We start from the raw sequence: 12,980 nt of genomic DNA, 5'->3' as shown, positions 1-12,980 counted from the left end.
TAGTTTGGCTACGACTCTCCGGCGTGTCAGCTTAGTTATCCTCATCAAGCCACTTGCGTTATGTCTAGCTTCCCAACTGGTAGACGTTTCCTTTTCCCCCATATCAATGAAGAAGGGACGACATGTTCAACTATTTATTCTTCAATACAAGCTCTATGTAGTTCAAGAAACAGATTTGGCATTCTGACTTTTGGCTCGTGTCACTGTGGCAAACATTTGGAGGCTCTGAATTGCATACTTGGGTTATCAATCTAGAATATCATTCACTTGCATGCTTCGTTACTTCTTTAGCATTAATATGTATCATCCTTGTTTATTGTTTGAGAAACACCATTTGTATTCGACCCTCTGTTTCCCATTAATTGTGGATGATGTTTGTTCTTATTTAGTACCGAAACGAGTCACACGGAGTTGATCACAACTTAACAAGGGATTCTCTAATCAGCACTTGGCTTAAAAGTTTTTGAGAACTTAGTGATCATGTAAGGAAGCTGTTTTTTGGCGGAATCTAGTTAGAGCTGTGACCATTTTAACACTTGTTTACTGCGGTAATCGTAAAGGAGATCGATCATGAGATTCTTCCGGAATCGTGCTGTGCAGTTGGTTTTGGAAGCATATCCTTGTAGCTCAAGGCGGCGAAAGGTATAGAGTAATTGAAGATGGCTGTGAAATGAACACCTAAAAATTCCCTTTTTCTACTACAAATCAAAGTTTTCCATGATTATTTCGATATGATTATACCAAATAATCTTATATTGATCGCAAAAGAAAAATGAAATGCACAAAAACCATTGATGAGTATTTGACATAATTTTCTCTTAGAGACTAAAGTCTGCTTGTTCAAAAAATATATATAACAAAAAGATTAAAACGTTAAAACTGTTAAAAGAAATAAAATTCTCAAAAAATTTCACAATAATATTGACGCTTATATATTTTAGTAATGTAAATTGTTAAATTTTGTTTTTATTCAATATCTTTGATTTTTTTTGTTTTGATATTTTTTTTTATTAAATCTACTATATTCACCGAATGTTTTATTTAACATCAATGCTCTACTACTTAACTGACACGAATAAAACTTATATTACACATTAAAATATACATAAACAAAAAATAAGTATAAACGACAAATTTTTTTTTCTAATTTTTAAGTATTGAATATTGTTTATAGAATTTTAATGTGGATAATATGACTTTTCTTCTCGTCACATGTATTACATATGAGAGAATTAACGACAAATAAATTATATTCACTATATTTAGTAGTTTCAAATTAAAAAAGAACAAAAAAATTCAATTTAATGTATCAGATTATAACAAATTACATTATTAAAACTCAAAACAAAACAACTTTCAGGACTAATTTCAAATCAAGCTAACTTACGAGACTAAAACTACAGTTTTGGCTAATTGGATAAAGTAAATTAAAACTAAAATTGATTATCAACACATTTGGGGACCTTCTAAAAAATGCCTCATAAAAATATAAATATATTGGATGTAGTGATGTCATTAGAGTGAAAAACAGCATGGCATAATAGCTCTTGAACAGATGGCCCAGCCTGCCATCTGGAAGGACGACGTTAGCGACAATAAAACCATTAACCACATCAGATGCATTTGGTTAAAATTGCATAAACCTCTCCACTTTAAGGAAAATTGCCTTTGGCTACACATGTCAGTGACTCAGAAGGACACTTGGCTTTTGAAATTTCCAATGATTTCAAGACGCTGAAATAACGAGCAAGCATACAGATAACAGACTAAAGTAAAAAACACGACCCAACTGTGAATTGCAATTGGTAGTATCCGGTCAAGGTAAATTAGCTTGCAATATTTATCGGTGCATTAAGTGCAATATTCATGGAATGTTTATCTCATATCATATCATAAATTATGTGCCCTTGGAGTGGTACCCCTCAATTTACAGTACACTTCTCAAACATCAGAAGATGGAGAAATTTCAAGTTATCCTTAAAGCACTATCCCCGACGATGCATCTAAAGGTGCCCTTGGAGTGGTACCCCAGGGATATCATCTCATTTCCCCAGAAGATGCTACACCAGTATGAAATAGATTGGGGAGTGAACTAGTAATGAAGGGTTGCTACATTGAAGGGTAGAAGGAAAAGACGGATGCTACACCAATAAAACTTTGCCTCTATAAATGAGTATTTCGAGGTGATCATGCTGCTGGTACTGAAATCAGAACAACACAAATTTGCTTTTATAAACTTATAGCCAATCGAACATGTACATGGGAGATGATTTTATTCAATATTAATGGTGAAAACTTTTTTGGGCCTCGCCCTAGAAGACTGGACTTGGAAGTTGTGATCAAAACTTTGTTCACCGTTGCTTTCATAATGCCCTTTGAATGGATCAAGAAATCCTCCCCAAGTCGCCTTCGGACCATGCTGGTTACCACTAGTCCCTAGATTGGATCAAAATGTTGCAAGATTGAGTTCATTTAAAACTGGTATTAAGTTTGCCACGGTAGCAGCCAAAACAGAATTTCAAAGTTAGCAAACATAACCATTTCTCAGAAAAGGGAGAAGAAAGGAAGCATTTCCCGCCCTGCTTGACAAAATTGCACTAGTATAGCACACAATCATATCATAGCTTAAAGACCCTTAGTTTCAAGTTAAAATATTACAACTATATCAAGACTCTGGAAGCCTAGACCCTACCGTAATGCTTATTTCATTTCAAGGGAACTGAAACAACAGTAATATCAAACAAGGTTGTCCGAAACCAATTGAAACAGATCAACTTCTGCTAGTCATTATAAAATATATTGATGGTCTTCAGGGAATTATCAATCCCAAAAATACAAAAGGTAGTTATATTTGCAACTTTCGCCATGGCTTTGTCACTCATAAATTGACTGGCGGGATCACATAAGCTTGATTTCAAGTTAAGTTCATATACTACTCCGACCGAGAAGAAGTAAAGAAAACTGATCTAACCTGTACCCCCAAGGAAATCAAATCCATCATTACTACCATGCAAATTCCTCTCAGCATCGTCTTTCCATGCTTGTTCAAAGCCAGCAAGCTCGTCTGAAATAAGGTAAAAAATGATTTCTCACAAAATAAGGAAAAGGGAAACTCTGTGTATTGCCTATAATTTTCCAACAGACATACCTTGATTTAAGTTGTGCAGTGTCTGTATCTTCTCCACCTTACCATCTGAATCAAGTGTCCGTGTGATTGAATGCCCCTATCAGGAAAACATACTCTATTGTCAACAAAAGGAAAAACTTAAAAGAATAAATATAAAATTTTCAATATACTTAATCTTCCACGCTCTCATCAAGAAGCAAGCATTAACTCATCGGCACCTTGTTATTAATTCCCCTTGAAATCCTATGTGTGGCAAGACCAGTTGTTCGATCAGCTTGTTTGATCTCTTCCACTGTTACCTGTTTGATAAATAAATACAATATCAAAACAAGAAACTTGACGGCTTACTAATCGGAAAGGGATCAAACTACTTACTCCATCATTTCCTATCCTACGGGTGGTCATTGCGGTGCTATACTCTCCATTTATACCACCATAAGTCACCCTCTGGAAGCTGACACTCTGAGTGCGGGGTTGAGTTTCTAGTTTGTCACGACGACCGATCTTTTGTGAGACGTGTTTGCCGTTGCTTTTTTCATGGTCTGTCGGATTGGATATCTTATTCTAAGCAAACATATTCCACATGAAATGATAGAAGAAATAGAAATATTTTACCATTGACTTGATCCTCTGGATGCTCAACAATCGGGTTCCTATTCACATGAGCAGCATGAGTACTACTATCATGACCATAACCATTTTGTTCTAACACACTTTCATCATCATCAACAACATCGAGCTCCTCAATTACTGGTCCACTTAGTCTGCTTCTATGCTGCACATTGCCAGTAGTAGGGGTACTAAACATGCTAGGACCAAACGAGGTACCGAATGAATGAGTGAAGAATGGATCATCAAAAGGATCTCTTCCCCCAAATATGCTAGGAAAGCCCCCAGGAAAACCAAAATCATCAAAGGGGCTACTTGGTCTACTGAAATTGTTTCTGACTTGTCGTCGCCTCTGCATTTTGCTTCCAATTCCCTATGTGCGTTAGATTTAAACCAAAAATAAAGTTAATGCAAATACATATCACTCAAGAATATTTCTTCTCGTTTAATAGGTGTGGGCCACAAAAAAAACATCGAACTCATAACAAAGAGAAATGTCGGGCAGCATACAAACATCTCCGGAAGAATTATTCAAATCAAGAATGATGCCAATCCGAGTATTCCCAACCATTAGCACAAAATTTACAAACAACGACAACGCAATGAACTCTGATTCCAGATACACATGAATCTACCCAGGAAATAACACAACATTGACACCGAAAATAAATAACCAAAGATCATACACAATCGATTTTTTTCCTGGAAAAAATTCGTGCTCATGAAATAACCAAGTGATCTCCCTGAACACAAAAAAAATATTGAATTTGAGTATCAGCCACGAGAAGGTACCTACTTAGCTATATTCAATTCAGCACCGCAAAAAATGATAATAACATTAAAATCGAGATAAGATTTCGTTGGTTGAACATGCGAATCTTTTTTAATTTTTCGCAATTATATCCCAACTATCCTGCTACCATCGAAGGATGTAAATAGTCACCCAAAATTATTGGCTTTTGATTAAAATTCTTGCAAAATGAACATTTGCTAAGATATCAAAGAGCAAAAACTTGAAAATTCTATAATCGATGACGGATAACCGTGCACGATACCTTCTCCTCCGTTTTCGGGAAATTTCGCGAAACCTAAGGAAGAAAAATATAGTAGACCGATGAAGAATATAAAAAGGACACGGAGAGTGAATGTGTGGTGCACGTTTCGGGGAAGCTTTAGTTCACCTTTTTCTGGTTATTTATTTAATTATTATAAAAACAAATCAAATTTATTATACATTATTTTTATGTCAAGAAATTATTGGACGTGGAAATTTCATGGCGGGCAGAAGGATATGTTAATTAAAGTATAAAACACTAAATACAACAATCGAAAGTTCTAGTTTCAAAAAAGAATAAAATTATCATATTTATATTATTATTATTAAATATGAGACTCTTATAATAACTACATTAAAAAATATCAAAATATTTATTTTCATAACTATCGTTATTATTTTACTAAAAACATCCTCAAATTACTCTAGATTTTACATAAAAAAAATTCTAAACAAAACTTCTATTTTAAATCGAACTACTCTTCTAAATTTAAAATAATTTAGTATTAATTGTTTAATATTATTTGATCAAATTAAAAATAATAATAACATATACAATTGCTTCTTTTATTAATATTTTAGAATTTATAATTTTGGCCTGACGTAAGATCGAATGAAAAACGGCTAGAAAAGAAGGAAGGGTGGAAGATCACATGAAAAGCATAAGATGAGATACACTAAAATTACACGTCGGTGAGGCTTAATCTACAACTCTAAAGAATACAAGGCTTCCAGTAAGTAGGTATGCTACAACACGAAGCTCTGTACATCCTCAAATCATCTCCAATACACGAAATTTTCTACATGAATCCTTTGGACATCGTACACATGGAAGGATGAAATTATGATGTCTTCTGAAACGAGACGACATGCAATAATCTCATCGCTCATTGTCATAATTCTTGCGAATCTAGATCAGGGCTTGACGGGTATTCAAGACCTTGGAGAGATGTCATCCAGTCGCAGATCTTCTTCTGAGTAAGCAGGGATAAACCAGTAGCTCTTGTTCATCCCAAAGACCTGGTACATAATTGTTGAAAAACAAGTATTTGGAATCACGTTTCATGTTATTAACATTATGTAGTAATTTTGTATACAATTTTATTGCAATTCAGCTATAGGTAAAATTTCACCATAACAAAATCGGCTCCACGTAAAAATTTCACCATATTCGTACTAACACGATTTCATTGACATCTATTTCAAACTAAAAAAGGTGAATAAGGCTTAGACATTTCGTCGTGGAAATAAAACTTTATAATTAAATCTCTTAAATTCTTTGTATGATCGTATTCATTCAACAATAATAAAATATCATAAAAGGTATGCCTGAACGAGAGGGGACCAAATAAAAAGTGGCATAACTCATGATCCTTGTGTCTTTATTTCCCTATGTTAAACTAGAGAAATATAGTGTCCAACAATTCAGAAACCATCGTAAAGCAAGAGGTGGGTATCCTTAACAAATGTAGGTATTGAGAGAAATTTCAATTATCATTCAAATTATTGCTTCGGCTAATGAAAAAATGACAGTAGAAAATCTAGAAAGAATATGGTCCCAACCTGTTCAAAGTTTCTTTTTCGTCCAAGATCATAGCGCCATCTGGGGTTTCTCTTCTTTTCGTATGCCTTAAATAAGACAAGAAGAATCGGTTCAGTAAATATTTTCTTTGTAAAAAGACCAAAATCACACTAAAAGGAGCGTTGAACTGGGAAATATAAAAAAATTGCGACATCCAAAATACGAATAGGTTTTAAACTCCTAAGTCCTAACACGGAAATTTGATGTACGGTGAGAAAATTTGGACTTTTTCCAGGTCAATCCCATTAAAAGCATGAAAGGCATCACTTATTATGTCATAGACTATATGAAAACTAAAGAAAAAGTTATACCTCAATGGTCGTGGTATTGGCAGCCACCAATGATATGTGCATAATCAGAAATCCAAAAACACTTAAAGCAAATGCCAAATTTAACACTGCAAGAGCCGGAGAAATTATTGGTGGTGTATAGAGAAGTCAACCGTACAATGGAAAAGAAGCATGTGATCTAACCAAAGGCAAGAAAAGTTGTTGCAAGTGTTCCTGGAGTCCCAGGGACCTCTCCCTCGCCGAAGAATGCAACAAAATCTGGCAATAATGATAAAGTTACAAGAGTGGTTTCCAGGAACGTATAAAACTGCATCACAAGGAGAAATTATCAGAAACTAACATCATTTTCTGATCAGCATGTTTTTAAATACAAAACATGAAAAAAAATCTTAAGGATCAAGATACATACATTTTACAACGCAATTAATAGCATCCATCAGGGAATCTTGCTACTTATTATAAGATGGATTTTGTTCCCACTAAATTACCACCATGTTGCAATGAATCAACATTTACAAAATACTACATTATCCACAGAATATAATTATACCACAATAAAACATTTTGTTAAGAGTTCATTAGTGCTTATACAAAAAATCAACAAGACCAACAAAAACCAACCAGTATGGTTTTACAAATTTTTCACGTACCAGAAAGAGAAGAAAATACTTGTAGTTCAATGCCCCTACGCAATTCACAACCCATACACAATGATGGTCCATTTTCAAGACACACCTCCCACCTAAATAAAAAGTTCGATGACTCATTACTTTCGAACAAAAACAACATCGTGCAATTACTCTGAAAAATAATGATTGACGGAACTCACAAACAGAGCAGTGATGGCAACGAGGTGGTTTTAACTGGTTGCAGTTCCTACAATAACGAACTTCCTGGTTGTCTGAGTTGGTTGGAAATTCTGTTGTGGTCAACGGGTCAGTAACTCCTCTTTCTTCGTCCATTGCTGGCCTCCAATTTGAAGGCACGCTACCGGGGTCCGTGAAAACAACCGAAAAATAACACCATAATAGCATCATTAACTGCATGAGCAACACATAACATCAATTTGCTAACCATTCAGTTTGACTACATTATTTCTCCATACAACTATCCAGCTAAAATATAGCATTCTAGAAAATGGAAAACCATATCTGGAGCTAAGAAATTGTCACGGGAATGGTCAACAATGGGAATCATCATGCTACAGAACACAACTCATGTAATACGATAGCAGTCCATTTATTCGAAGAAGATAGAAAATAGAAGGTTAGCTAACATGCCTTTCTTCAGTTTCCTTTTTAAGTGAACTATGCAGCGAACATTGAAATTAAAAAAACAGACCTTCCGCCAGGTGTGCCAGTAAATCAAATTATAACTGATGATCGATCAAAAGTGTTGCCTTTAAGTCTTCAATTAAAAAGATTTCACAACTAACTCAAACCATGAAAACACCTACGGCCTACCCCTGGTCCAAACCTTTTAGAGCATGATTCATACTATAATATTACACATAAAATCAAATCAATTTGAGTTTTCCACATTCCAGGGCTCAATTCAATTTGAGGAACGAAACTAATACTCCAGAAAACTTAAAACACAAATGCAAGCAAATAAATAAAATTTCCCAGTAGATTAAGGATAGGCAGATACAGATTAATACCGAGTTTAGAAGCGTGATAATGGAAATTACCAGGAAATGGAACAAGAGTAGGACGGCCAAAGCAAGCAGCGAATTGAGGCCACCGGCAGCGAGAGCTGGCCCGTAGTTTGTGATTACTACGGCGTAATATGAAACTCCAACGACGCCGAGAACCAAAATTATCATGATTGACCCCAGACCTCGAAGAGCCGTACAAAACTTGAACACGTTCCACGCCATCACTACACCAGATCTATGCATAATAATATTATATTATATTGATGGAATATACAAAAATCAAAGCATAAAGATAACGAGAGGAAAAACCGAGCTTCTGAATTTTGACTATGGTGTGTATAGAAAAGTAATTAGGGTTTATGGATCCTGCGAGGGGAGTGTAGCGTAGCTATGGAGGTACCATGGTGAAAACGGAAAAGGAAGAAACTGTAGAGAGAGGACTACAATTACACTTTTAGTTTGTCTGGGGTAAAATTGAAAATCTCGTATATTCATCTATTATGTATCGGCAAAAACTTGTGTGAGACGATCTCACAGATCGTATTTTGTGAGACGGATCTCTTATTTGAGTCATCTATGAAAAAATATTAATTTTTTATGCTAAGAGTATTAATTTTTATTGTGAATATCGATAGGGTTACCTCGTCTCACCAGAGACATACTCTTATATATATCATATCAATAGTTTATGGGTTCTCACAGTCATTAAGCATTAAGAAAGTTAAAAAAATGAATTTCTCACTTGACTCCTACTTCATAGATTTTTTAACAGGTATTTAATGATGTGCGTCGATAATTAGGGGTATCAAAATGACACGATTCGTCAACCCAACACGACCCAACACGAAAAAAATCAGGTTCGGGTTGGGGTTTTTCCGGTTCGGGTTGGGTTCGGATTCGGTGGATTCGGGTTAGTGCCATGTTATGCGGGTTTCGGGTTGGGTCGGGTTGGGTCGGAGGTTGACCTATTACCTATATTTTTATATATTGTATGTTTGAACAAAATTTATAGTATATTTATATGATAATATTTTATCATTTAATATTTATTTTGCATATTTTTATTTTTTTAACAATTGTTTATTTGATTTAGTAAATATACTTTTAATTTTCTACGATTAAAATTTCAAATTTAAATCGAAATTTTGTTATTATTTGTTTAAATTAAAATATTATTATTATTTTTTATTTTTTTTAATTTGTTTCATTGATTTTTTTAAAAATATTTAAAAAAATAAAATAAAATTCGGGTTAGGCGGGTTAGACGGGTTGAGTCGGGTTATACGGGTTCGTGTTCGGATTAGGGATTTTCGGGTTGCTTCGGATTCGGGTTGAAAAAAAATAAAAAAAAATTCGCGGGTTGACCCGAAACCCGACCCACCCAACCCAACCCACCCGATTGACACCCTTACGTCGATTGGTAAAATAATAGAAAAAATAACATAAAACATAACAACTGGACTATACTTTTTGGAAAACAAACTAAAAATTTTGGGACGAATTCAAAAATATATATAAAATTTATATTTGAGATGGAGGGGGTAAGGGTGCAATCGTCGAGCTCGAGTGCTATACTACTCAAGTTCAAGTCGAAAAAATTTAAAATATTCGAAATCGAGCTTGACTCGAGCATTAATTTTCAATTTCGAGCTTCATTCGAATTTTCGAGCTCGAAAAAACTCGATTTCGATTTTATTTTATTTTAAAATAAATAATTAATAAATATATATATAAGTAAATATGTATATATATATATATATATATATGTATATATATATATATAAGGGGAATTTACTAAGCTTGATGCTAGTTACGGGCTCGCCTTATAAGGGAATATTAGAATTTTATCGTTTTTAGAATTAATAAATTTTCATTTTGTCTACCTAAGCTTATTAATTATTTTATAATTTAGCGTAGTGAAAGTTTATTTTTTATATTAAATTAACAGAATGAAGATAAGAAATAGAGATCATTTTGTATGCTCTAAAGTACGAGTATAAATGAATCGAGTTGGTTTACGAGTTTTTCGAGTCGATTTGATAAATATTTGATTCATATTTAAAATTATCGAACTTGAGTCGAACCCTAACATGTTTGAACCTTTTTTTTCGAGCCGAACTGGAACTACAATTATTTTGTTCGATTGTTCGCGAGTCGCTTGCGAGTCTTATTACTTTTTTAATATAATGATATAATAAATATATATACATTTTGAACATTTTGGACATTTCGAACTTTCAATCAAAGTTCTTGAATCTTAATATCTGAGCAATAGTTCAGATAGTTTACGAATATTTCGAGCCGATATCGAGCCAAAATGATTGAAAACTGAGCCAAGTTCGAATTTGATATACTTAATTTGATCCGAACTCGAACCATAATTATTTAATATTATTCGGTCTGATTGGATTCATTTCTATATATCCCTACTTTGGAAGATAAATTAAGGCATAGTTTGGTATACATGATAGAATAAACATGTGATATATAATATAAGGATAAGTTAAGGATAAATAAGATGTATGATATTATATTTAATGTTTGGTATGATTTTAATAAGAGTGATTAAATTTATATATTAGATTGTAATGACAAAATTAACATTATCATAATAAACTTTATAATTTCAAAGTTGTTGCTTGAGTTCATATTTTTTATCTGTTCATGCGCCGAAAGTGCTTGCATGATTTATTTATTTTTATCTAATTTTATATATTATATAATATGATAATTGAGCCATTGATTTTGTGAGTTAAGTCAAATATCAATTTTTAAGGTTAATCGAGTGATATTAATAATTTTAATAATATTTATAAAAATTATTTATATAATTATCTCGAATTCATTTATATAATTATCATATTATATAATATACAAAAAATAAATAAAAATATTTATTTGATTTTAGTTTCTACTTACTAGCATAGATTTATAAAAATTATTTATAAATTGAGGATAATTAAGTCATTTGTAGTGTATTTTATCATTAAATTAAAATTATCACACTTAATAGAAGATACATTTTATCATTCTAAAAAATTATTTATCAAGGGCCCATGATATTATCATGGACTTTTTAAAAAGGTACCAAAATGGGATAAGGAGGATTATTTATCAATCCCTCTCTTATCACATGTACCAAACTATGCGGTATAACGTGAAAATTAATCAAAATTATTTGGTATAAAGGGTTAGATGGATGACCACTTCAAAATTGCAATTATCATTCCTATTTTTAAATAATTTATTATTTATTTATTTGATAATTTATCCAACAAAAATAAAAACCGCTCACAAAATTAGACAATGTTTTTTAAATTAAATAAATAAATATTTTTGACAACAATCCCCGATAACTTGAAAAAAATTAAGGAAAAAAATAAAAGAAGCCTAGAATCCCATTAAAAAAAAGAATAATTAAAATAAAAAGAAAAAATTCATGTCAAATTCAAAATACTTATAAGGTATGCTTAAAATACACTCAAAATAAGTGATATTTCATATTCATCACAAAATTAAAGCTCCCCTCCAAATCAAATATTTTCGTCAAAATGCAATCTTATAGCAGTCCTCTAAAAAAAACTTGTGTTCCTGAAATATATAACGGCATTTGTTCAAATTTGATACACAGAAATGACTCAATACGAGGCATTGAGCATTCTGTTTTTAAGTGCATACATAAGTATTAATTTAATGACATATATGTACCATATAATAGATCACTAAAAAATATTACTTTTATGTCAAAAACATTTATTTTTACTTAAAGTGTTAATCAAATTGACTCATCTTAAATATATAAATCCGTGAGTCTATTTCATACGAGACATACTCATAATAAATAACGTCAATATTTTTAAGTTGATTGATATCTTATGAAAAAGCCCATCAAGATCAGGCCCAAATCGGATTTTGGACTTCCGGCTCATTCCTAGCCAAGGCCCATGTGTCCTCTTATAAATATCAGGTATGAGTGTCTAATTCGGGATTCACTATATTGACTTTCAGCAGCACCCTTAGCTGCTCTCTCACTTTATTCGCAGTATCTGACTTGAGCATCGGAGGGGCTACGTCAGGACACCCTCTTGGCTCCCTTCTAACGGTCTCCTTCGTGATTTCAAGCCTAGAGTAAATTCGAGATCTGCATTTGGACTGCTATCACTTGCTGGAACCAGACCCTAAAATTTCTAGTGAGTATCACTTGGCGCCGTCTATGAGAAGTTTGAGCTGATACGTAGAGATGCTAAGCCGGAGAGGAAGCAGAAAAACTAATTCAGTGTCATCGTGTCCTCAATTAAGACCCGAACAGCCTCTTCTTGAGGAGACGGGACGTGAACAACCTCGTCCTGAGACGAGAGCCGAAGAACCTCGTCCTGAGACGAGGGCCGAACAACTTCGTCCCGGTGAGAATGTGGGGAACTTGACCTTTGAACAATTGGGTCAACTCATTAACAAGACAGTAGACGAGACCACGAAGAGGAACCAAGAACATATGTTTGCTGAAGAATATGCCACTCGCCAGGAACCAGAGGAGAATGTAGATGGCCGTCAGAGCAGGGTTGAAGAGACGCGACCCCTCCCAAGTGGGGAGAATCCAGAGATGGAGGAGATGTAGAGGGAGATAAGAATGTTGAGACAGCAATTGGGAAACAGAGCTCCAG

The 12,980-nt window shown here is 33.6% G+C and overlaps 1 protein-coding gene and 1 pseudogene across 2 annotated transcripts; both read right to left on the bottom strand.

Annotated features, from left to right (window-relative positions):
• Window positions 1-1,809: 1,809 nt before the first annotated feature.
• LOC142527521 (uncharacterized) lies at window positions 1,810-4,907 on the bottom strand. 2 transcript variants are annotated; one of them, XM_075632349.1, is made up of 7 exons: window positions 4,792-4,907; window positions 3,743-4,109; window positions 3,503-3,669; window positions 3,346-3,426; window positions 3,149-3,224; window positions 2,972-3,064; window positions 1,810-2,436 (listed from the first exon to the last, which is right to left on the bottom strand). In XM_075632349.1, the coding sequence occupies exons 2-7, from the start codon at window positions 4,092-4,094 to the stop codon at window positions 2,273-2,275; spliced, it is 933 nt and encodes a 310-aa protein (XP_075488464.1). In that variant the 5' UTR covers window positions 4,095-4,109; window positions 4,792-4,907; the 3' UTR covers window positions 1,810-2,272. The 2 variants fall into 2 exon arrangements, with proteins under 2 accessions (XP_075488464.1, XP_075488465.1); XM_075632350.1 differs by lacking the exon at window positions 4,792-4,907 and adding an exon at window positions 4,529-4,776.
• Window positions 4,908-5,419: 512 nt separating this feature from the next.
• Window positions 5,420-8,793, bottom strand: LOC142527578 (putative protein S-acyltransferase 14; annotated as a pseudogene).
• Between the last annotated feature and the right edge of the window lie 4,187 nt (window positions 8,794-12,980).

The sequence above is a fragment of the Primulina tabacum genome, chromosome 15 (assembly GCF_025594145.1).
Source record: "Primulina tabacum isolate GXHZ01 chromosome 15, ASM2559414v2, whole genome shotgun sequence".
Classification (NCBI taxonomy): Eukaryota; Viridiplantae; Streptophyta; class Magnoliopsida; order Lamiales; family Gesneriaceae; genus Primulina; species Primulina tabacum.
This window is presented reverse-complemented; position numbering and strand designations above follow the sequence as displayed.